Below are 27,156 nucleotides of genomic sequence, written 5' to 3'. Positions count from 1 at the left end.
TTTGTGAACCCGTTTTTTGTTCATTTCTGAACCCTATTTAACATATAAAAATGATGAAAATATGTGTGCTTTCCCTATTAATTTTCATCCTTAATTTTGAAAAATCATTTTTTTTCAGTAATTCATAACCCCGTTAAAAGTCGTACATTATTCTCAGCGGCTCAAAATTAGTTGTTTTTGCCTTTTAAAAATATTAAGAAATAGAATGAAAATAAATAAAAGTTCGTTTTTCGAGAAATTTCACATTTTGTGATAAAAGTTACATTTGAAAAACAGGAATTTTGTTTTGGAGCTTTGCTATTTTTTATTGTTTTCATCATAATTAGGGCTAGTGATTTTTCGTGATTTCGCGGAAGCCGCGTAATCCGTGAAATTTGCCCTTGACCGTGAAATTTCGTAAATATGTACCGCGAAATGCCACAAAATTCCTATTAATTAAGTTTTTTTATTCAGGCAATCCAAAAGATTTTTAACAAGCATTTTTGAAACTCATTTTCAAAAATATTATTTATTACAAGGTTTCAGGAAAAGTTTCAAGTTAGCACAATTTGATGTTCAAATCATGAACATTTTTTTTCTTTTTCAGCATTTCACAAAGAATGTGAAAGAACGATATTAAAAACAGCAAAGAAAAAAAACGCAAGGTGGTTGGGCAATTTATTTTCGAATCATTGTAAAATAAATGTGAAAAGCATTTGAGAAAATTAGTGTCTCTTATTTCACTAATTCTACTTTTGGTGAATTCATCGATAAGTTGTGATTTTTAAGATATTAAAGGACGTACTTCATTTTAAAATTAAATTTCAAAAATTTCAGCAAAATTAGGTTGGCAGTATCATGTACCGTGAAATTGCCGTGAAATTCCGATGTTTTGAAATTGGCATGCCGCGTAATTTCATTTTTTTCGCCGTGAAAAATCACTAGCCCTAATCATAATATATAACTGCTCTAGACATCGAATCGATCTGAAAATTCTTTTTCGAGTCACAGATTATCCAATACAGTCCAGACTCGATTTTCCGAAGGCCTTAAAAAATCACTTCGGATAATAGAATTTCAAAAAAAATATAGCTTATGTATGACCCCTAAACTAATCTGAAGTGATTTTAAAATGGTCAATCCAAGATGGCGGCCAAAATGGCGGTGATTGAATATTACAAAAATGCATTTTGTAATGCAATATTTAAATTTGACTAAAATTAGGTCGCATGTTAGGTTTTCTTGCATCTTAAATTATTGAAACGCCGGAAACTCAAAAATTAAAATTTATATATTTTGTTTCAGCGAATTGCATTTTTGCTTGAATTTATGCATCATTAGCTCAGATTTTTTTTTAGCTCAAAATTCCAAAATTGATTTAAAATGATTTCGAAAAAACGAAGCTATCTTCAATTTTTGGCAAAATTTTAAAAACATTTTGTAATGAAAAGAAGATTTTTATTACCGATTTCATAAAAATAACCAGTAAAACTGTTGCAATTTTTTCATGAATTTTATTAGGAAACAAAAATTCAATTAGCCCAACAATGTTATCAGTTATTGCCTTATTCTATAATCATTTTTATTTTTATACAAGGTAAACAAAGCAGATTTGGGGACTTCTTACAATAAAATGGAATTTTTTAGAGAGAATTAGTAATTTTTGTCTGAAAAACAAAAATCGTCTTTGTTAGATGAAATCACCAAACCAGCACTATTTTTACTGTAACTTTACACAGAGTTATTCTTAAGAAAACAATTAAAAAAATGTGGATTTCAATGTTGTTTTTTTTTTAAATTCGATTAAAAAAAATTAAAGAAAAGCTTCAGGGTCAAATTTGTATAATTGTGTTGTGACCTGAAAGACGATCATAAACGGATCGTCTGAAAGACGATCATAAACAGATTGTCTGAGAGACGATCATAAACGGATTGTCTGGGAGACGATCATAAAAGGATCCCCGGATAAAAAATTACCATTTGATTACCATATTGGATCATACAATGACACTTTGAGAAATGGTAACTATTTGTGAAATCGTTTTTCAATTTCCCAAAATTAAAATTTAACTATATTAAACTATTTGTGAACTGTTTGATTTAAGCTTACTTTTTGCCAAATAGTACTTAAACTATTTATTTACCATACAACAAACAGTTTTTTGACGAAAATAGTACTGAGTTTTTTAAGGTTACCATTGCTAACCACCCTTATGCCAGATGGTTAAACCATTTGTGAAATAGTAAAAATTCATGCCAACCATATAAATACCATTTTTAAAATAGTAGTCAAACATTTTTGGAAATGGTAGTAACAATATAGTTTAAAGTTCAATTACCATATGAAAAAAAGTTTTTATATGGTACTTTTTTATGCGGGTCGTCCTACTAGATGTACGCATACATCATTATGCAGGTAAAAGGATATTATGTCGGTGGGACGTAACCGTCGCCGACATATTAGATTTACCTGACAGCGGTAGTTCATTAACGATAGGTAGTTAATTTTATTGAAGATTTGGAAACCAATAAAAGGAGTGCTGTCCTGAGGAACGGGGCAGTTGCTATCAAGCTAAAACAAGAGTCAGTTCAGTTTTTAAGAGATATCACATCCGTTATAACAATTGATTTCTGAAAGCATTTGACATTCCTTCAAATGTGTGTAAGAAATTCGTTTAAGGTGTTGTGATTCGCATTCAGATTATGAAACTTCTGCTGCATGTAAAGTTGCACTCATCTAAAGATTTCATCAAGATATTTCGGGTAAAGATTTTCGAGGTATACGAAGCAGGATTTTTAAATTTCGCTTTGAGAAAAAAAGTGCCAAACCAAAAAAAAAAACACTTTTGAATTATGCAAGAAATTTTGACCACTTTTCCATCATCTTGTCCTACTGTGCCCACTGATCCAAAGCCACTGTCCCTCAAGACAATTCCAACTCGGAAGGTGCTCAGGGGCGTACCGCACTCTATGAACCAGGTCACCCAGCCGTGAAAGCACCGCGACGTGCCGATGACAACCTCCGGGAGTACCCACAACCACCTTGGTGACTGTTGACTGTTGTGGATGCATCTCTCGCCGGGGGTATTGTTTTGATTTTAACGGTGTTGCTGCAGCGGCAGCTAATCCGAGCTGATGGAGGTTGTCACGATCGAAAAGGGGGGTTTCTTCTGTGTTGACTCTCGTAGAAAGTTTGTAGCACACCCGGCGTAAACATTGGGTAATGTTTGGGGAAGTTTTATGAGGTGTCTTGCGTGATAGGGGAATTAAATTGGAACGCGCCGTGGACAGTTTAGCGTTGGGACACTTCAAGGGATCGCCGAGGGTGGTCGAAGTTATGACGGTTTCGTAACTTTGAGTTGGAAAGTCAATTTGAAGAGATTTCCTTGTAAAAACGCGAACAGATGGCAAATTTCTTCAAACTTCGCGAACCACAGTTTATTTGAAAAGTTCGCATCGTAAAAAACGGTGATGCCAGACAAATTTGAAAGTTAGAACCCCTCAAACAGTGTGGAAGTGCGGAAAAACTTTTTCCTCTCGCGACTCGCGAGTAATAAAACCAGATGAAAGTTATGGAGCTGTAATTTCCGAGATTTCAATTATCTTCACCATGGTGGAGCACTCTTGAAGGAAAAGAAGAAGAGTAACACTAACCTTGAACGTCGACAAGTCTCGTCCAAAGTTACGTGAGAAGCCCCTGCTGAATGAACTCAACCTCCAATGCAGTGAATGGCAAAAATGGCATCCCCCCTATTTCTGTGTGGGAGTCTCGCTGTCACTTGTGAATCAGGGGAAAATTAATTCTCCAACTCGCGCGGGTGAGCGACGTTCGTCGTCAGATTGGAATCTTTCCTATAACAGCAAGTGCCATGTCCCAGATCTCTCGGAGCGCGTGTGGAATTTAATTAATATTCCGCACCGATATAGAGATGTCGCCTCGTAGAACTCGAGTGTTCGACATCGATCGCGATTTCGATTTCTAGAACGCTGCGTCCAGAAGTGACCAATCGGCCATTAATCATGGCTAGGGTGACGCCCACGCTCAGAGTCCAATATCCGCGATCAAAACAAATAATGTCCGCGCGAGGTTCCCAATGGACAGACGGGTTGTCACTGCGGCTCTGAGTCGTTCGGGGTGTAAAACTGCGAAATTTATGTCGAAATTTGCGATAAATTTGACACCACCTTCGACGGTCCCAAAATAAAACTTGCTCGTTTTAAAAAGCTAATCGGATGGGGTTGGGATACACAACTCAAGTAGGAAGCCGGTTGAATCACCAAATCTGCGATTATGCGCGTGAGATATGGGATTTGCTAATAGATATGCAAAAAAAGAGAGGCTGGTTAATTAAAGCGTTCGTCACTTCTGAATAATTGCTTTTGACCCGTTTTGGGCGGGCTTGATAGCTGCGATAAGTCGACAAATTTGAATTTTTGAGTGAATTTATGGGGTTTGAGTTTTATGAGTTTGTTTTCGAGTTGACACTTACTATTTTAGGGTAGAAAAAATTCTACGTTGTGACGTAATTTGCCTGCCATAGAAAAGCTATACCAAAACGATGCAATTCACTTTTTCTGATAAAATTGATAAAAATATTTTTCGATGACGTCATTATATTTATTTGATATAAACAAAATATAATTCAGAAATTTTACTTTTTTTGCTTTCTTAAAACCTTAGATAGGTGAAGTTTTTCAAATATAAACTTGAATTTTAAAATTCGGTTTTGCGGATTATTTACAAGCGCGCTTAATTTTTGTTCACAAAAACTCAAATTCCCAAAATCCATATTAAAAAAAAGTCGTGAAATTTTCCGATCTTTTCGAAAACAATATTTTTTAATAAATACTAACATTTCAAAAAGGCCAAACATTCAATATAACGCCCTTTTGAAAAGTCAGTCTCGATTAAATAAATTTCAAAGTGTTGTTTTCGAATAGATCGGGAAGTTTCACGATTTTTTTTAACATTGAAAATCGGACCATTAGTTGCTGAGATATCGACACTAGAAAATGGACACTAAAAATGTAGGGTGAGTTTTGGAAAACTTAAATTTTCCTGTTTCTTTTTCTTCAAGCCGCTGTATCTCAGCAAGCAGATGTCCAATCTTCAATGTCTCTTAGACAATTTTATAGCAAATTTTCTGAATCACTATATTTAAAAATAAAAAAAAACTGCAAATATTTTACTGAAATCAGATTTTCAGTGGCTATAGCTTGAAAACAAGGCACTTTATCACAAAATATGTGAAGAAAATTCAAATTACATTCAAAAATTAATTTTACATGAAAAAATTAAGTTATAAAAATTATGTATAAAATTTCGACTTTTTCCAAAAATCTTTTTTTTTACAAAAAATCATAACTAAACGGCAAAATTTCTAACCATACTTCTCTATGACTCAAATGTTGAGCAATTCTCTCAGATTTCGGTCATTCGATTTTTTTTGTATTTTTTAATCCGACTGAAACTTTTTTGGTGCCTTCGGTATGCCCAAAGAAGCCATTTTGCATCATTAGTTTGTCCATATAATTTTCCATACAAATTTGGCAGCTGGCCATACAAAAATGATATGTGAAAATTCAAAAATCTGTATCTTTTGAAGGAATTTTTTGATCGATTTGGTGTCTTCGGCAAAGTTGTAGGTATGGATATGGACTACACTGAAAAAAATGATGCACGGTAAAAAAAAATTTGGTGATTTTTTATTTAACTTTTTGTCACTAAAATTTGATTTGCAAAAAAATACCATTTTTATTTTTTTTTATTTTTTGATGTGTTTTAGAGGACATAAAATGCCAACTTTTCAGAAATTTCCAGGTTGTGCAAAAAATCTTTGAGCGAGTTATGAATTTTTGAATCAATACTGATTTTTTCAAAAAATCGAAAAATTGTATGGCAATATCTCAGCAACTAAGGGTCGTATCAACAAAGTTCAAAAATGCAAAATATAGAGAATTTTCTCAGCTTTTCAAAAATATTTTTTTCAAAAGTGGGCAAACATGTGCACTAATTTTAAAAAATTAAAAACTGCGACTATTTTCAAAAAAATCCCCTTAAAAATGGATTTAACTTGAAAACGGTGCACTTTATCAAAATTTCACTAAAGTATTTTTTGATTGCAAATTTGATTTTACATCGAAAAATGAAGTTAAAAAATTTGTGCGACCAATTTTTCGATTTTTTGAAAAAAAATCAGTATTGATTCAAAAATTTATAACTCGCTCAAAGATTTTTTGTACAACCTGGAAATTTCTGAAAAGTTGGCATTTTATGTCCTCTAAAACATATCAAAAAATAAAAAAAATAAAAATAGTGTTTTTTTGCAAATCAAGTTTTAGTGACAAAAAGTTAAATAAAAAATCACCAAATTTTTTTTTACCGTGTATCATTTTTTTTCAGTGTAGTCCATATCCATACCTACAACTTTGCCGAAGACACCAAATCGATCAAAAAATTCCTTCAAAAGATACAGATTTTTGAATTTTCACATATCATTTTTGTATGGCCAGCTGCCAAATTTGTATGGAAAATTATATGGACAAACTAATGATGCAAAATGGCTTCTTTAAGCATACCGAAGGCACCAAAAAAGTTTCAGTCGGATTAAAAAATACAAAAATTAAAATTTAAGAAAAAAGACCGATTTCGTAGAGAATTGCTCTGTTGTGGGTTTTTGGCCCCTTAAACATATAAAAAAAATCTAAAAAAAAAAGAATTTTGGAAATTGAATTTTTGTGACAAAAAGTTAATTAAAAAAAATATTATGTAGTCGGTGCATACATTTTTTTTAAATAGTCCTTAACAATATCTACAACTTTTTCCAAGACTCGGATTTGATCAGAAAATTCATTCAAAAGTTACAGATTTTCAAATATTTACGTACCATTTTTGTATGGACTGCTGCCAAAATTGTATGGAGACTTGTATGGGTGAATTAATGACACAAAAAGCTCCTTTGGTCATAAGAAAAATCCCCAAAAAGTTTAATTCAAATAAAAAAAAATACACAGTAAAACAAATCATGGTAATATTACATCTGGGAAGGAAAATATTGTGTAATTTTACCTCTGAAAATGTGTAATTTTACCACTTTTCTGCTGTAATGTCACTTTTTCAGTCTAAATTGTGGTAAAATTACACCATAAAAGTGGTAACATTCAACCACCTTACACCATAAAAGAGGTAACATTCAACCACCTCACACCTTCCAAATTTACATTATTTTTTACTGTGATATAAAAAAAAATAAAATGGTCGAAATCGGCCGATTTTGTAGAGAATTGCTCAAGCATTCAATTTTAAATCTTTCGTAAAGAACTCAAAATTGGATCCTTATTCGTTTTTGCAATTTCACAGAAAAAAAAATCATGGTAATATTACAAGGGGTACATCTTTTATGTCAGAAAAATTGTGTCATTTTACCTCTGAAAAATGTGTATTTTTTACCACTTTTCTGGTGTAATGTCACTTTTTCAGGCTTAATTGAGGTAAAATTACATCATAAAAGAGGTAATACTCAACCTTCCAAAATTAAAGCTTCGAAATTTACACAATTTTTTTTCTGTGTTTTTAAATCTGTCAAATCTGAATAATTTGCTGTGTTTTCAAGTTTTCTATTTAGCATTATCACAAGGTAAATTTAACAATTTATTTCAAGTGCAAGCGCCAATTCCCAACTCTATAAATTAACACGTCCCTCCTAGGAGGGGGGGGGTTCGTCGCTTAACCCGTTAAGGTCATACAAACAAACTCGAAAAAACTGCAACTCCACTGAGCACAGTGTTTTTTATGCTGTGATAACTTCACACAATTTCCCCCCAAAATTCCCACCAAAAACCTAACCTAAATTCAGCGCAACAATACGACAAAACGGCCTGCAGCCGCGGAGCGGTAAAATAGCTCACAACTCTCTTCGAAAGCAAATGAATCACTCCGGATTCCGGTTCATTTCTCATTGGCCACACAACCTCTAGAGGGTCTCAAGCGCCGCCAAACGGTAAATTGAAAATGAAAATATTGGTCACGTCTTGTCACTGGGGCACGAGGTGGTGGTGTTCATATGTTGGAACTCCACGTACTTGCAAGTAAAACCTTTGAGCTCGACCGGCCAAGTCGACGACCGGCGGCCATAAGTAACCAACTAACCGAGTTTCCACCGGCTTAACTGGACTTTGAGGGGGCTTCGGGAGCTGCAAGCATTTTTTGTTTTCAATTGCTGGTCTTTTTTTGTTAAAACTTTACAACCATTTCGAATCAATAAACTTTGGGGAGACGTGAATTTTCTAATCGAGATTTATGAGTGGTTTCGAAATTCAATTTACAATAGCCCGAGCTTCGCTTTGTTTCCACGAAATCGAAACATCGTCGGCCAAGATAAATCACGAGCACGAACCTCGGAACAAAGCACTTCAAGGGGGCCCAAATTTGTCATTTAATGTTATTATATTTTGTCTTATTTTTTTCTGTATTGCCGATAGCTTTTCCCAGAGATCTCGAACAACCTCGGCGACGTGATAAAGCGTGCGACGTCGTCGGCGTTCGATTCTTTGAAGTTTCCATTTTTGAGCAGACCCTGCGCCAAAGCAAAATGTATTGAACCTAAAATGCTTCGAGCACACCTTCCCTAATGAGGCGTGCGCAATTCGATTCGGTTTCACGCGTTGTTTAAGGTCGAACCCCCCCCAACTTAGTATTAATAAAAATATTCATTATTTTTTCTCGTTAAAATTTTCCATCAGCAGCCCCACTCATTTGAGGGCGGTTTTCGAACAATTTAATTAACGCCATCGGCTTTGATTAGAGGAACTTTTTCAGTGACCGGCCGAAGATATGCCCTTAATAAGCTGGAATGCAAAACGGTACGCGCCGCCGAAAGGGGGCCAATTAATGTGACTAATTTGTGTGTGACTGCGTTTTCGTAATTAATTGTGGAATTTGGCGTCCGAGCTGGTTAAGGTAAATGAGCGTAACAGCGTATTTGAAGGGCACTGGCTTTTGAATGTGGAGGCAATTAATTAGAGATGAAATGGAACCATCAAAAAGGTACACAGCAAAAAAAGTGTAAATTTTGAAGGTGTAATTTTAGAAGGTTAAATATTACCTCTTTTATGATGTAATTTTACCTCAATTTAGACTGAAAATGCGCCATTACACCAGAATAGTGGTAAAATTACACATTTTCAGAGGTAAAATTACACATATTTTCTGACATAAAAGATGTACCCCTTTCCAGATGTAATATTACCATGATTTTTTTTTCTGTGTAATTAGTTGTTATTTGATTTTTCTAATTTTCATTAAAAAAAAACTTTTACCGAAGTGATCAAATTGAAAAAAAAATTGCCGGAAATTTTCCAAAGAAAGATATCTTGCTTCTGGCAAAAAAATAACAATAATCAAATATCGAAATTTTTTAAGGCCTAATTACGACCAGAAAAAGGCTGTTCTGGTGGAATTGGACAGTTTTTGAAAATTCTCAATACAAACATCGAGCCACCCTAGTGGACAGTCTTTAGCATAGCAAAGTTCAATGAAATATGCAAAAATATAGAAAACAAAACACAGTTAAAATCTCAACAAAATAACTCAAAAAAAAAGCAAACATTTTTCTGTTTATTGTTGAAAGAACAGAGTTCAGTTTTTTTCTTCTGAACACGGGTAAAACTAAAAAAAAAAAAAGCCAATAGGATTGAAGATTTTTAGTTATTCTTAAACATTATTTGATAAAATTATGTTCTTAACCCTCTACAACCCAACCCCGCGTCTAGACCAATTTTCAATCCATAAAAAGCATTGGAAAAAAAAAACTCTTAAAATTTAAGAAAATTTTAGGGTTGGAATTGTGACTTGTTTTATGTGACTTTGCCAATGTTTTAAAAAATAGTTCAATTTTTCTGGGTTCAACTTTGGCTGTGTTTTCACTACTATTGTCTTCATTATATGTGAAAATTAGTATGCAGTAATTTTTGTATTGTCCCAGACTATACTTCTAAGCATTTTAAAACAGATTATATGATTATGGTTCATTCTAGAGTAAAAAATGTTAAAAACATGCAAAAAAAATAAAAAGGTGGCTGTAAAAACAAGAAAAAACTCAATAAACAAAAGGTAATGATATGAAATGGTAGAATTAGCCACATACTTTCAGAAACAAATATAAACTAATCAAGATAAATAAATTCTAAAAAACACAAAACACAAAACAAGAGAAGTAACGTTTTTGATAGAACAACAGTTGCTCAAAATGACCTCCTAAACACGGGAAAAATAAAAATTTCGAAAACAATATTTGGGCAGTAGAGGGTTAAATGATGAAAAAAAGACCTTAATTTTATTTTATATTCTTTTTCAAATACTATCAAAATATTTTGAAAAATGTTTAGAGTTTTTAGAACAGGAACTTTACAAAAATTACAAAATGTTAGGTAATTTTTATTTGTATATTAATTATTGCATATTAATTTTTGTATATTATTTTTAGTTTTTAGGTTTAATTTATGGACGAAAGAACCTCTTTCCATTTTATTACAATTAGTGAATTAAGCTTAGTTTAATTACACATTCAAAGAGTCTTACTTTTATAATTAGAATAAAAAAAACTCTTACAAAAATCCTTTTTTTTAAGGTATTTGCATATCATATCAATTTTGGTTTATTCTGATTTAGGCCATTGCATATTTTATTTCAAGTTTTTGTCAATTTTCCATAAAAATGAGAAAATGGAAAAAATACTGACAAAAAAATTTATATTCATTGAAAAAATCGATTGTAAACTATTCAGAAAATATTGAATAAAAAAATGCTTATTTATTTATTTTTGATCAAAAAAAGACTTTTTGATTTATGAAAAAATAATTTGAGACCGCAGATCGATTAAAAACGTAAAGCTAAATAAAAAAAATATAATCAAAAGCTCTTTAATTTTCTGCATTTCTTTTATTGAACCATTATGTAATTGCATTTTGTAATACCAACAAATTTTGAAAATCAGGCTCGAAATTTGAAAAAAAAAGTTGTATTTTTTATCATTACCCCTGATTCTGGAAACCACTAGTTTATGATTTCTCATGATTTGAATATTCAGAAAAAAATGTTGGATTTATTTACACATAATCAAAGTGAACAGTAAATAGTTCTTAAAACAAATATAAAATATTTTTTAGGTTTTTTTTTAAATAGGGGCATTTAACTGTAGTGTGAGTCATAAAATAAACTAAAAATATTGACCCAAAATGTGCATGCATTTTTTTTTCCTAACTAAAGCTGATGCAAATATTTTTCAAAGCTTTTTTCTTTTTTGGGAAAGGAGGGGGGGCGCAAAACAGTAAAAAAAATCATTAAAAAATTATATGACAAACCAGAATTCCTACATTTTCAAAAAAATCCATGTTTCAAAGAAATTATTTTTACTAGAGAAAAAAAACTATTCACGGTGCTATACAACGAAAGATTCAAAAACTCAAAATGTTTTGAATTAACTCAAACATGTTTAATTGATTTTCAACGCAGGGGAATGCACTTTAAATTAACCGTTTTTGAGGGGGGGGGGGGGGCTAATTTTGGTGATAAAATAAAACAACGAAAAGTTAAAATTCCAGAATTTGAAGATATACATTGAGCTTGAAAAAAAGTCAGTTTAAGAAATCTGAAGAAATTAACAAAATTAGTTCTAGAAACTCTTAAACTATTTTGTTTTTGTATATCAAAAACTCATATTTTTGGAAAGATTTATGGACCTCCATAGAAAAGGTTCAATAAAAATATTCAGATTTTATTCAACCATATTTTTAATTAGATCAAATCAAAACAATTTGTTACTCATGCCTACCATGTACAGGTAGTAATTTTTAGATCAGATTAGAAAATCTGCATAGATTTATCGGACATCAACCTTTCATTAAATTGAAAACAATGCGTTCCTCAACAAGGAAAAAAAACGATTTCCTCCCATAATTTACCACACACTCACTCACTACGATGACCGACTTGTGCGCGCACAACTTCGATAAACTGCTGCACACGCGTGTAAATCAAGACAAACAACGCACTTTTTTAATCTACAATTATTACGAAAAATCATCCAGCAATCACCGGCCACTGGGCATTCATTGAGCCTAGCCCGTCAGCTTTCCGATGATCAAGATAGTTGAAGCTGCCGGCACGGTGTAGCTGCGATTTGACCGAGATTTTTCCACCAACCTCCCTTCCTCAACAGCTAGTCCGGCCGGCAATTACATCGGTAGCAATAAACTATTTAATTCACCCCACCCCACCCTTTCTCGCCAACCTCGCCAACAGCAAACATTGCAAACAATATCACAAACCAACCCACCAACCAACGGGTAGCGATTAATTTTCCCTCCCTGCACATGGTCCGAAATTGGTCCAATTTTCTGTTAAATTTCACCTAATTAATCGTTTAAGCTTCACCAGCTGTGCTTCGACTTCGGAAATTCAACACCAAAATTGGCAGCTTTCGTCACTTGACGCGTTTTCTTCCTCTTATTCCCCTCTCTGTATTGATCTCTTCATTGAAACAAAACCAAACAAATCAAATCTTCACTGCAAACACAGACATCAACCGAACGCAGCAATTCCGATTTCCTCAACACGACCATGATTGATACCTTTCGGGGGGCATTTTTCACAGCTGGTCACACGCGCCCCAAACATCATCAATTTTCCACGACGAACTTTCCCAGCCGAAATCCGGTCCCAAGCTCACAGCTGGAAGCTTATTATATTGCTTCCGAAATCGCACACAAACACACACACTGTTCGTTCACCAACACCGCCGTCGTCGTCTTCATTGAGCTTTTCCCATTCAACACCGCACAAGAATCGAGCCTCGCCTTACCATTCAGGTTGAAAGTTGTTCAATGTCAAATGTCTTTGAAATGTCAGAACAAATCGCGCACAAAATTTGCACGACTCACGCAAAAATAAACATCAAATCTTTTATCACTTCAAAAGCTTATTTCAAAAGTCTTTTTCTAGAAACTAATTAAAACACAATTCTCCCTCTCCGAATCAGAACTGTTTCGAGATGTATACTAATTAAAACAAAAATAGTAGTCGTCGTCGTCGTCGATGTAAAACTTCGTGTGTCCGTCTACGCTAGCGCACACGGTGAGACTAAACCTGGTGAGCGAAAACCACAACAACAAACAGCTCAGACCAGACATGAGCCGCGTGTCAAGTTTTTTCTTGGGAGCTTTTTTTTCTTGTTCAGTATTTCTCGAACAACCAGAGCCAGCCAGCCAGCAGCGTGTGCTAAGCTGAGAAGCAAGCTTCTCACCTTCTGAGAGAGCGAGGAAGGTGCGAGTTGAGAGAGATCGGATACCTGGTGAAGTCGTTTAGGGTTTGGGGGAGAGTTGGGGTGACACAACTTGAAATTCATTTGTGAAGAAAAATTGAAAGTAATAAATTTGCACATCTTATTTAAAAAATCAAATCTGAATTTTCACTAATTTTGAGTTTTTTTATAATCTTTGAGTAAAGCCGAAAATTTTTCTTTGATCATAATAATTTAACATGCAAACTTATATTTTAGAAAGAAAATCATAAAATTAAAAAAAAAAAAACATTTGTATTATCTAGGTATCATTGAAATAAATAACTCAAAACATATTTTTACTATACTGCGTTCTTTCAATCAGTTTTTAATAAAAATTCAATAAAAGTTTATGCAGCTGGTTGCAAAAAAAAAAAGATATTTTTCAACCCACGTCATAAATTTATTCTACAAGTTTGATTAAAGTTAGCGATTTGTGCAGAACTAATCTGCATTTTAAAATTTGAATTTTTTTCTGGAAATATATTTAAAAGAAACAAGATAACCAAGAATAATTTATCGTTATTTTTAAGGTCATAATATTTCACTAAAGTTAAGAACATTTTTTTATGCTAATTTTCTTCAAAAATTAAGGGGTAAAACATTGCTACAAATAGTTTTTTTTTATTTAAAAAAAAAACCTGTGTGATCGTTTGTAAGCTACCAAGATTTTGTATAAAACGATAATTCTTTTTGTAAGCTAACAAGAATACTTTATAGAACGATAAGGCTTTTTGAAAATATGAAATTTTAAGACTAATGGTTGAAAAATACGAAAAATGCACAGTTTTGTTTTCATGCACAAGCAAATTTGTGTAATAGTACAACGATTTTTCCAAATCAAAGTACAACACTAATATATTAACATAAAAGTCATCAAAAAACATATTTCTAGAATTCTAGTACTATGTTTTCTACTTATTTATTAATTTGTAATGTGTCTTATCAACAAAGTGCAGCAAAATAACTAAATAAATAAATAAATATCTAAATGAAATGGGATTTTCTTAACAAACAACATTTGCAAAAGAAGACTTCAATAATAAAAAATGCAACCACTTCTAAATTTTGAGATTTTGAAACATTCTGAAGTTTCGTGCTTTTTGAAGTCAAACTAAATGTCAAATTCAAGATTTCAGTAAGGCTATTACAAATTTTATTGAATGTTTTTAAATGCCCTGATCTTTGTCCAAAGAAGAAAGAAAAAGTAAAAAAAAATGAAAATTTCAAGCATAATTTTTATAATTTTTAAACAAAATGCACATGAAATGATTTATGCATTTTAATAAAAAAAATAACGGAATTTGTTAAATTTTCAAGAACTTATGAAAACTAAATTTCCTGAAGTTGTTATTTTTTTGCAACCAAGCCAATATTTATAAAAAGTCTAAATGTATGATTAGAAATGCAAAAATAAACGTTTGACAATGAATTATTTATTTTACAATCGTTTACTTTAGGATTTTGCTTTAAAATTAAATTTTAAGCAAAAATATGCCCTCTGATTTGTTTGTAAAGTTTAGAAGGGGGGAGGAGAGTTTCTTATAAATATGCATTGGCTTAATAATTTTTGGAAAAAGATGCGTAATATTTAAAAATTTAAATATTTAATCTTTTCCAAAAAATCTTTTTCAATCAATGATAAATAATATCAATTTTGTTAAATGCATTTTGGATTGATTTCAGATTTGTAATATGTATTTATGATAAAATAAATTAGTTTGAGATAAAGTAGGGGAAGGTGAGGCAAGACGACCATATGGGGCAAGAGGAACAATCGTTCGTACGGCCGTAATTTTTGCAATTTTGATTATTTCCAGTATGAGGAATTGTTGCTAGCAATGCAATTAGCTGATTCTACTAACCCATAACCGCCAAAACGACGTAAACGCCACGGGGCATAAGATTTAATGAAGTTTTTTTCAAAACCTTTGTTTTCTTATAATATTTGTAAAGTACAAAATAAGGCTTAGGGTTTATTTTAAGGCTCATTTTATCAAAATGCTATTTTTCCTAGATTAGTAGTGTCCCTACCAATTACTTGCACCTATTATAAAGTATGATTTAACTCTTGGTTATTTTTGTTGAATTGAATTGTTTATTAACCCATCGGACCTAAATGGTCTAAATGGTTTGGTATTGCTCGATGCTCTTACAAATAAAATAAAATACAATTACAGGTAGCACAATTGTTGAGAGCTTTCAAAAAATCTTGTTAAGGTGGGGCAAGTGTACCAATAGGATTTTTAGTATGGAAAAATATACGAATTGCTGCAACAACATATATTTTATTGGGAAAAAAATGCATAAAAGTACTTAAAAACCGATAAACAATTGTTAAAAAAAAATCCATTCAAAACATAGCGATATTATGAAGATTTACTATTTATCTTCTAACAAATAATTTTTTTTCGCAAAAACGATCATTTTTTTAGTAAACTATTTCTTTTTAATCTAAAAATTAAAGAAACGTTTCAAATACATTCTAAACTGATGTGTCTAAGTGATAACAGTTCAATAGTTAGAAAATTAACATGTTGTTTCATGCATTGTTCCTCTTGCCCCAACGGGTTGTTCGTCTTGCCCAACTAGTTGATTAGAACGTACGGAAAATCAAAAATTTTAAAATCAATTTTTTACATTAAAAAACAGGATTTTTTAAAACTTGTTCTATCAAAGTCTTAGTCAAGACCTGGAATAAGATGATTATAAAAAATCCGACTGATTTTTTAACTTTTTAGTGGGTATAACGTGCATTTCCTTGGCTTGTTACACTTGCCCCACTTTCCCCTAAATTAGTTTAGTTTAAAATTATTTTTTATTCACTCAAATTTTACCTCAAAATTTATATTGAAGGTATGGTTTCAAAAATAAGGCTGGGACAAATTAAACTTTTTTAAACTTTAAAATTTCAAAGAAAATTTAAGTGCAATCAGCTGAAATCGATTTAAAATGCATTCCCCTGTTCTTAGAATCGTTTTAAGCATGTTTGGGTTCTCTCGATCTTTTTGAAAATTTTCGATGTTTAGTATCGCAAACAGTTTTTTTTTTGGCTAAAATGTTTGTTTTCGTCAAACTTAACATTTTTTGAAAACTAATGATTGCAAAACAACTGATCTTGTGTAAAATGCACTTTAAAACACTTTTTTCATTCAAATGTTGAGACTATGGCTATGGGGTCGAGGAGAAGGCAAAAAAAAAATAAATAACATTTTTTTGCCCCCTCCACGACCCCGGCCAGAACCGAGGGACAAAAACTTTGAAAAATATTTGCATCGGCCTAAACAAAACAGTGTTTTTATAAAAAGTTTAAAAAATCATTGAAGTTGTTTCAAATTTCTTAAAAGCAAATATTACATATAAAAAAAGCATCTTAATTCGTTTACCAATGATGGCAAAAGTTACACAGAAAAAAAATCATGGTAATATTACATCAGGGATGGGGTACATCTTTTATGTCAGAAAAAATGTGTAATTTTTCCTCTGAAAATGTGTAATTTTACCATTATTCTGGTGTAATGTCACTTTTTCAGTCTAAATTGAGGTAAAATTACATCATAAAAGAGGTAATATTCAACCTTCTAAAATTACACCTTTCAAATTCACACAATTTTATGTTTTGTATTTCAATAAAATGATTTCCAATTTTTTATCATTTTTACAGTGACTAATAGACCTATGCATTTGAATAACTATTTGGAATAAAAAAAAAAGATTTCAGATACTAAAATTTCTCATTAAATTCTGACTATATGATTAAAAAAATTGCCAAACATACAAAATCGGAAAAGGGAGAGTAACAAAAAAATAGAATATTTTGACAACATTCCACTTTAAATAAAAGAATTGCTTAATTTTTTGCATCAATGTTTAAAATAGGCAATAAATTATCTCTGTTAATCTTTAATTTTCCTTTGAAAAAATAGTACATTCGAATAAATTGCATTTTAAAATGCTTTCGTCGCACCAACATTCAAAAGTCACTTAAAATTTCAAAGTTATTTTCATTTCAATACCCCACACCGCCCTTCAGGACAGCACAATGTTTACACTGACAAATATTCGCCTCCCCTTATTCAAACATTCCGAATCCGCTCATATTTCAGTTCTCCACTCGCTCTCCCTCTCCCAATCGCAGACAACAAATTCCAACCTCAGTCAGTGTGCCAAATGCCTTTCATTCACACGACATCCAGTCGTACAGCTGAGAATGAACTGAAACCAAAGCTTCTCTCATCTCATTAGGGCAGCTCGCCCCAGCATCTCTCAGCTGAGCTTTTCAAACCCATTCACAGTTTCTACGCCATTCGTGCGGAATTAAAGCTCGTGCACTGGCTCCAGCTGATCTCCCTCTTTGGGTGAATGGTTGCGTTTACTTTAAAGGTGTGTTCCAGGGATGGTGTATTTGGGGGATATTAATCACGCAGATTTAAAGGGTCGAGGAGCTCGAAAAGGTTAATGCGAGCTCGACCCGCACCGGAATGAAATGAAGCAAATGTTTTTAATTAAAGCTCGCATTAATTTTATCCGAACAAGCTCCGGGGCAGCCAAATTAACAATAAATGTAATAATTTCCATCAACAATTGCCCGAATGAGTGGAGAACACCCTGAAGTCGGACTCAATGATACCAGAGCGGTGAACACCGACAGACTCGGTGGATATATAATTGCCAACGCAAAATTTATCGATATAATTCGCGCGGCAGTCTACAAAAGTTCAAGATCTGCGCGTCGGCATCGGCTCTCAAGGAAAAAAGTCGAGCAATTTATACGCAAAGCGGCGCGAGCGTTCAGGGATTTTTGAGTGGGAACTAATCGGTGCGGAATTTGGACCGGTGAACGTTCTAAACGTTCGAGTCCCATTACGACAACGACTTTTTTCGAGATGTGGGACAGAGTGACAACACTGCTTGAATTCGATACCTCTTGCTCCATTACATCAGAGCTGGTCGTGAAGATGTAACTTGAGCCTTCTTATTTGAGGTATTTTTTCAGTGTCGGTAGTGTACGTTATTTTCGGTGTTTTGTTGATTTCTTCAAACGGCAGCCAACCGAAATTTACAAGTTGAAAAAAAGAGCATTTGCATGTTTATTGGATGCTCTTCACCACCCTCTGAAAACTATACAATTCTTGTTCAGCACCTCGTGTGTACTGACGAAGACGACGACTACTAATGAGCTTACAAACCGGGGCACAGAGTGCACCAACCACCTAAAACTGAGAAAGAGCTGTTTTGAAAACAAATAATACATAAACTCACTAAACATGAAAAACTAAACAGGTTGAAGATCGGCTTGAAAAGTACGGTGAAACAATAAGCTGTAAATGGAGATTGCACGTTGAGGGTGTTGTTGCTGTTTTCGAAGATGTTACGTCTAATTTGAAAGCTTCTTACTTGTTTGGAGTGGTTCGACCCATCAAAGAACCGCTAAGTTCGTACCCCTTTTCGGTGCTGTTTATGCACATGTATCATCGTTTGATGAAGTTAAATTTTAGGAGAAAGAAATCGTGTCACATTTTTTGAAACGATGATTTTTTCTGGGGATGCCAGTTCTTTTATAACCACACAAACTCACAACCAATCTCACACACAAACTCAGAACCAATTAAATAAACTCACAATCTATCATACAAACTCACAACCTATCACACAAACTCACAACCAATCACACAAACTCACAATCAATTAAATAAACTCACAATCTATCACACAAACTCACAACCAATCACACAAACTCACAACCTATCACACAAAACTCACCACCAATCACACTCAAATTCACAACCAATTAAATAACCTCACAACCAATCACACAAACTCACAGCCAATCACACAAACTCACAACCAATCACACAAACTCACAATCAATCACACATAAACTCACAACCTATCACACAAACTTAAAACCAATCACACAAACTCACAACCTAACTTTAAATAGTAATGATCAGCAAATTCTTAAGGAAGAAGAAAATATAATCATCAGTAACACTCCACAAATTACCAAATCCCTTCAAGAGAAAGCAAATATTGAGACATTACTGCAAATCACATCAACACACACCGTCATCACTTGGCCGGCAACAATGTTGCAAAAACCGATCCGTCACTACCGGGCGTGCGAATTACCGGCAACCGACACCCAAACCACGCATCTCGGTTGACCATTTTCTGGGTCGTTCAACCTGGCCGCATGGAATCCGTGTATGGCCCGGCCAAAACTACGCGAGATATCCGCGAGAGTCGTGACCGCCCAAAGCCGGCGCTGGCCACAGCCGCCGCCACTAATGCTGCGAGGGTGGTGATTATTATTAGCTAGTTATTTTTTTTTTTTTGGTTTCCTACACCAAAAACACACCTCTTTCAACTTTATCTTCACTATTTTCTTGGACGACGACAATGCGCGGAACGATGGCGGAACAACACCAAAGAGCCCCCCTCCGAATGAGTATTTTTGGAGAAACTTTGAAAATAAGCCGAAAATACACAGCAGCAGCACCAACATCAAACGGGCGGATTTAATCACCGACGAAGTCGGCGTGGCGTCGTCGAGACAAATTAACACCAGTAGCATGGATCAATTCAGCAAATTACACATTATATTTCTTGCTTTCGACCGGCTCATGCAACCGCAGCTGCTGGGAAGTATTGTAATTTTCCCCCGCTTTCTCACTTCCTAACCACCCGCTGATCGACGACGCCAATCACCTTCTCCAGCTTGTGGTTGGTCTCCTCGAGCTTCTCGTACAGGATCGAGTTTTGGAACTTGAGCAGCTGCACCTTCCGGTCCAACGTTTCGACCAGGTTGAAGTCGATGCTGCCGCCATTGCAGCAAATGTCCGCCACCTTGTGCTCGCAGTAGTGATCGCGCTCTTTGACCTTGATCGTGACCTTGGCGCTGATCGCCTCCAGCTTGAGGCAGCTCCAGCGATTACCGGTGGGGACGAATACGAGCTCTTTGGTGAAGCTGTCCGGGAAGTTGGTGATGGCCACCAGGCTGTTGTCGTACACGTTGAAGTACTTGAGCGATGGCATCTTCCAGTAGAGCATGTCCAGGTCTTTGAGACCGCAGCCGATCATTTCGAGCTTCTCGAGGGCTGGAAGGTAAACTGGTTCAAGGGTGCTGATCTGTAGCCGATTGCCGCTGAGGACCAACTTCTTCAGATTGCTCAGCCCGTTGAAGCGACTCATCTCCAGGAAGGCGATCTGGTTGGAGTGAAGGTCTAGGGTTTCCAAATTTTTAAGACGTTTGAGATTGGTTGGAAGTTGCTCTAGTTGGTTATCGGAAAGGTAGAGTTCCTTCAAATTTGGTATGTGCAACGCATCCGGAATGATCAACTGTTCTATGTGATCGTAGCTAAGATCCAACGTTTTCAGCTTGATCAACCCGTTGAGCTGTCTCATATTGAATCTCGTCAGATCGTTATGCCGGATCGAGAGTTCCTCCAAGTGGGTCAGCCGGATGTAATTGTTCGGAAGCGGCTTCCGATAGATCCCTTCCAAGCTAAAGTTCTGCAGCTCGTAGTTGCTATCCTTGTCGATGATCACCTCGGAGATGTTGCTGTTCTTGATCTCCATGCTGTTCAACGTCGGCTTCATGTACAGCTTCGTCATCGAGCACGACTCCACCGTCAGGTGCTGCACACTTCGCATCTTGAACAGCAACGTCGGCGACAGGTACGACACGTTAAAGTTCCTCAGATATATCTTCGGATGTTCCGGAAAGTGAATGTCCTCCGACGACTCCTCCAGATCAACATCCTCGATCACGCACCAGCTGTCCGGCTCATCCTGCCAGAAGGCTTCCGGCCTTTCCACGCAGGTCAAATTCCTCGCCAGCAACTCCCGTGGTGCAATGCTGAACAGGATCCTGCGTGGAAGGGCGAATTAATCGACCGAAATCAATCGAATCCAGCGAAACTTACGTTACGAGCAACATAGGTCCCACTAGGCGCTTTGACATTGTTGACTCGGAGGAACTTTTACGACTGAGGGGAACCAGCAACGCGCTACCGGTTCAGTTGCAAATCCACTTGAATTATTACCGTCCATCAGCGTCAACGAGTTGGTCCTTTTGTACTCGTTAACGATGTACAATTCGTGCACAATATGTGGGGCGAGAGGTTGGTGTCATGGTGCGTTCTAGACTAATATGTTGCCGAGTGAATTCGAGCATGGAAAAAAACTCAAGATTTTATGATAATATCTTGGTCGTAATTAGAACATAATCGGCGCAAGATCCAGCTGGCGAAAACAACGTCATTATACCCGGACTTTCAGAAGCTCCCGAGCGAAGCATCTCCATTAGTGTTCAGCAGATTCTTTCCTCTTGCATAATTTGCCCTGGGGGTAGGTCGGACAGGACGGCAAACGAGAAGAATACAATGATCTCATTATGAGCGAAGATGCATTAATTCAGCAGCACTCTCCGTGAAGCTGTGTGCACCCGGTAGAAGAGGGAAAAAAGCGCTGCCATGGCATTAGGCGATTCCAAATATTGAAAAATGTGTCTTTAATTTACTTTAATTCCATGTTCTTCCAAGTAAAACTTATTTGGGGATACTATGAAGATTTTCCCTTTCCCCTTTAAAGAAGTAAAGAATTAACACTTCCTATCATTCAAATTCATATCCTTGTCCCTTGAAGCGAAATTATTAAAGTCTTTTGGGAAAAATACTAAAAATTTCACAATATACCGTATTTCTTCGAAAGTAGTCAAATATTCCTAATTTGAAATATGGGTATCAGACGAAGCTATGCTTTTTTCACTTATTCACTTAAAATTTTCACAAAATACCATGTTTTTCGGAAATACTCAAATTTTCACTATTTGCGATATAGATATCAAACGAAGCGAAATTGCGTATGCTTTTTCACCTAATAAAAGATTTTCCGGAAAATACCAAAAGTACACAAAATACCGTATTTTTTCGAAAATAATCTAATGTTCAAAATTTGCAAAATGGGTTTGAAATTTTGAATGCGTTTTCACTTTATTAGGGTTTCATTTGTTAAAACGTAGCCCAGTGGTAACGCTTCCGCCTCGTAAGCGGATCGGGGGATCGGGGTTCGAATCCCGGCTCGGACCAACACAACTGGTGATCTTTTCCCTTCTGGAATCGATTGCTTAGTAAAGGGAAGGTAGTGTATCGTCACAAACTGGACCTTATCACGACACCTTAGGGAGGAATGTTAACATTAACCTTAACATGTTAACATTAAGTTGAGAATGAAATTGCCACTGAATCCGCTTTGTAAATGCCGGCCCCGATACTCTTCAAGGGTGTTCCCCTCAGGAACTGGGAAAGATTTACTTTACTTTGTTAAAAACTAAAATTTTCGCATTTTGAAATTTACGGTCTCCCGAGCAGACGGAAATAACTTGGGAATAACATTTTTTGATATTTGAAAATACTAGGTCAATAACATATTATGTTATTTATAACAAGATTTATTATTCGTCATTATGTTTATTTTTTGTTATTGGTTTGTAATTGTAATAACAGACTTATAATATTTTTAGTTATTCTTCGAACAAATCTTTGTTATTATTTTAACAACTAATCCGATCATCCCAATAACAGTTGGCGGTATTGTTCCATAACACAAAATGTTATTCTCAACTTGTTTTGGCTTTCAACCAATATCTGACCAATAACAACTTTTGTTTTGATAACATAAACTGTTATTAAACTCTTATGCAAAAATGGCTTTTTCAAGAAGAATCCATAACACTTTCTGTTATTTTAACAGTATTTATTATTAAAATGGCATGAATCTTGTTAGTACAGTCTGCCCGGGATTTGGTGAAAATTTTAGTATTTTCTTAAATAAATAATAAAAAAAAGAAAAAGCCTAAACAATTTTGCTTCGTTTGATACCCATATCTCAAATCATGGAAATTTGAGGTCTCGAAAAAAATATGTTTTTATCGAAAATAAAATAATAATTATAAACTAATAATTTGAAATGCATTCTGCTACGTTTGATACCCACATTGCAAATTTAGAAAATTAAATAGTTTCGAAAAAAATACGGCATTTTGTGAAAAATTAAGTTTCCAACAAAAAAAAGTAAAGGGTAAAGCATACAAAATTTCGTTTCGTTTGATACACATTTTGCAAATTTTTAAAAATTTGAGTATTTTGTGCGATATTTTGTGAACATTTTAGTTTAAAAAAACTATAAAAAGGGAGAAACCCTACAAAATTTTGCTTCATTTGATACTTATATTGCGAATTATGAAAATTTTAGTACTTTCGAAAAAACTTTGAAACTTACTACACTTTTAAAATAAAATTTGTCGTGAAAGCATTGAAAATTTTACAAAATATGGTTGAAAGAAACTGATTTCAGAAAATAATAACGATAGATTATCGCATGGGCAATCTGTTTTGGAAAAAAAAATTAAATATACATGGCGAAATCCAGTCCGCAATCCGCTAAACTCACCGTCTCCAAGCGAAGCGAAGCGGATTTTCGAATAGATTCGGTGTCTTCGGCAAAGTTTTAGGCAATGCTTAGGACTTCTCAGAAAAAAATCGTTACAATATATAAAAATTTGCCCATTTTTTTAATTCGATTTTTCACTTAAAAAATGGATCGCGAATCAATTTTCAAAAATCTCATTTTTTAATAATTTTTAGATGACAAAAGGCCATATTTTAAGCTATAACACAAGTTGGTAAAAAATCATTTGGCAGTGCTAAAAATGTTCGGAAATGATCATATTTTTTTTAAACGTGGAAATAGTCTTAAAAATTTAATTTGCAATTAAGCTTTTTTAAGAATGCTGCTATTTTTCTCTGAAAAGTCCAAGACACCAAATCGATCAGAAAATCCTTTCTTAATGTACAGATTTTTGAATTTGTAAATTGTATGGACGGATTGCAAACTGAATTATTTAGTAATAGAAAAAGTTTACACAAAGTTTCATCCAAATAAAAAAAAATACAAGAAATAAATGCTTTCCGAAGTCTCAGATAATTGCTCTTTGTCATCAACCATATTTTCCCATAATTTCACAGCCGGCCAGCGGAAACTGGATTCTGAAAATTCTTGAATTTTTTGAATGCTTGATTTAAAATGTGGCGTTTTTCATATTTAACATAAATGTGTGTTTTTTTAATTAATTCTGAAACATTCTATTGAAAGTTTAATCTTGCGACACACCCAGTGAACGACAAAAACATGCGTTCTGATTACGGTTGATGGGGCCACACACACAATAAATCATCCGGATGATGGTCCTACAAAACACACGACACGGTTCTGGCCGGGCCTGCATCAACAAGGGCAAACAGAGCCAGATAGCTATCTCTGACGCATACGCACATTTAGTGCCAAGATCTAGTTCAGATTACGCACGCACACACAAACTGGTTGGGTTCTCTCACAAATAGTGGGATTAGTTTCGTTATCTCTTTGGCATGGTGGGCTTTAAAGCTTGTTTGTTCCCCCCAAATAGATGTCTGTACTCACTCTCAGACCTGACGAAACATTTTTAAAGTGGTTGGCATTCAACGAGACGAAACTTACCTGGAAAGAGAAGAAAATGAAATAATTAGATAAATAAAATCAACTCGCATTCAAAATTGTTATTGATTCTTGTTTATTCTGTGTCTGTTGTCACAGCTCCAAAATTCAATTAAATCATTCATAAAACTGGACAATGATCTCATCCACAGCGGCGAAGAGAGGACAAACGCTGAAATTGGATAATCGACTCCGTGGTGCGTGCTCGACAACTATTACCCGGGGCCACTCAGCCAATTTTCAGCGTTTTCATTCCATTTTATTATTTGTTTTGACGCGCGACCCCACAGGCCTAGAACAGATGATCATCATCAACATAGCCTCCCATGTACGCCCTCCTCCTCCTCCTCCCTAATTGATATCCAACAACTGTGACAGCACTCTGACAGCTTCCCAGAGATTGCTTTCTTTGAGTCTTTTTTGTTGTTCACTCTGATGTGTGTTGGTTGACCAAAGTGGCCAAAATTATATGCTAATTTGTGGTCCTGCTGCTGCTGCTGCAGCAGCACACCTAACCACTTTCAGGAAATTCTCAATTTCCGACAGCAAAACGGTTTCGATCTGGGCGGAATCTGTTTGCGTGCATGCGAGCTCTGGTGAAAAAAATGAGTACACCCAAACGTGGACTCTGCGAATTTTGACATTCGACTAATATGTTGTAATTTAGATCTTCTTCCGAGAATGACAGATTGCAAGCCAACCGACCTAGGTTCAAATCCCACTCCCAACCACTTTTTTTGCAACACCCTCCAAACGCTCCAATTTTGCGTGCACCGATTACTCTCTACACAGACTAATCCGCCTCTCAGCATCACGACACCGACGACGACCATTTCTAGGATGGTTTAGAAATGGAAAGCAACAGGCGACCGACCGACCGCCGCCTGATTGTGATTGTGTAACGCCGTTTAGGAAAACATAACTTTTCACTTATGCAAATCGTAAAACGAGCCCAAACGTTGCCAATACGCTCAGGCTGGTGTGGCGAATGCAATCGAATGCTGTTGGGAAAGGTTGATGTTTGGCTGATTTCGGGGAGGTTAGGATTGCAAATGTAGGAGAGAATCGGCAACGCGAAATCTGTTGCATGTTTGGGGGGCGGCACTGATATGGCTTTGCCGCGGTAGAATAAGGACTTCGAATGGGGTTGATGGCGTTTGTACGGATTACATTGAAAATGCCTTAATTTTTATTTCGATAATTATTATTTATGCTCCTTTCTTGTATTCGGATAAAAACGGAATTTTGGATGTTAGCTACTCCGGTTTAATTGATTTTTTTGTCATTTTTCTTGAATAGATTCCAAATATCATCCATATTTTGATTTTGTTATCTGTTAAACTTTGTCTTTTTTAATTTTATATTATTTGATTTTGTCTATTGAATAGCTTTACCACAAAACACCTGTGAGTCGTTAAAGTAGATGGTTTATTTTTTATAGTTTATTTTTTTTTGCTATTCTATCTGTTTAGTTAATTCTGTTTGCAATTTATTTATATTTTTCTCATCAAATTAATTTATAAACTAGACTAATTGAATCGTTGGGATTTTGAATTCACATTGTAACAATTGTTTTTTTTTTTAAGTTTTATTTAATAGCACCAATGCTATGCTATGCTTTGCTATGTTCAGTTCAATTTTTTTTAACATTTTTTTATAAGTTTGTTTAATTTTGATTTCTCTATGTCGATTTTTGAAAAAAATCCATTTTTTTTACTATAACTATCCATTCCATTTTATTACTATAACTAATGTATTTTATACATTAATTCTATATTTTGTATGTTTATCGTTATTCTATAATTTTATTCTCGATTCTTAAATTTCTTAATTCGTCATTTTGTAAAAAAAAAAATATTTTTTTTCGTTTCCGTCATTTTCTCGACACACCGAAAATCCCAGTTTTTATTTTCAAAAAATCATATCTCAGAATCCTGCTAATGAACACCTCCCATTTTTCGGTATGTTACGAAAAATTGCCCAAGGAATTCGATAAACATATTTTCAGACATATGCTTTTTCGTCCAGACACCGTCAAAACGGCATTTTAAAGTTTCATTCGACCTTTTCAAATGTTAGGCTGAATTTTTGGTGTTAAGACTATTTAACCTAGAAAGACCAACTTATCACCCTTCATGTGCGTCCAAAACAAATAAAATCGGTAGAAATGGCGTGAAGTTATGATTTTTTGGAAAATGAGGGTTTTGCTTAAAATGACGAAAATTGTCAGAGACCACCCTAACTCGGAGTAGGTAACCCATATGGCCAAATTAAAAAATAGGGGTCTAATTATTTTGGTCTA

The 27,156-nt window shown here is 34.6% G+C and overlaps 2 protein-coding genes across 7 annotated transcripts in view; both read right to left on the bottom strand.

Annotated features, from left to right (window-relative positions):
• LOC120432460 (uncharacterized) overlaps positions 1–27,156 on the bottom strand; it is a 219,040-nt gene that overhangs the window by 78,965 nt on the left and 112,919 nt on the right. Inside the window, exon 1 of one of the 6 annotated variants that reach the window (XM_039597679.2) lies at positions 12,840–12,998. The exons of the other annotated variants lie outside the window; for them this stretch is intronic. The gene's annotated coding sequence lies outside the window, so the exon portion shown is untranslated. Of the gene's footprint in view, positions 1–12,839; positions 12,999–27,156 lie in introns of those variants that run through there. 6 annotated transcript variants of the gene reach the window in all.
• LOC120432462 (leucine-rich repeat-containing G-protein coupled receptor 5-like) lies at positions 19,897–21,410 on the bottom strand. Its single transcript, XM_039597684.2, has 2 exons — positions 21,245–21,410; positions 19,897–21,189 (listed from the first exon to the last, which is right to left on the bottom strand). Exons 1-2 carry the CDS (start codon positions 21,280–21,282, stop codon positions 19,989–19,991), a joined length of 1,239 nt encoding a protein of 412 aa, XP_039453618.1. The 5' UTR covers positions 21,283–21,410; the 3' UTR covers positions 19,897–19,988.

Source organism: Culex pipiens, chromosome 2, assembly GCF_016801865.2.
Source record: "Culex pipiens pallens isolate TS chromosome 2, TS_CPP_V2, whole genome shotgun sequence".
Classification (NCBI taxonomy): Eukaryota; Metazoa; Arthropoda; class Insecta; order Diptera; family Culicidae; genus Culex; species Culex pipiens.
This window is presented reverse-complemented; position numbering and strand designations above follow the sequence as displayed.

Excerpts from the sequence above, each read along its gene's own strand:
- LOC120432462 (XM_039597684.2), bottom strand. The coding sequence starts at position 21,282 with ATGTCAAAGCGCCTAGTGGGACCTATGTTGCTCGTAAC. Across the intron at positions 21,190-21,244 it reads GGACCTATGTTGCTCGTAAC|GATCCTGTTCAGCATTGCAC; the intron begins GTAAGTTTCGCT and ends CCTTCCACGCAG.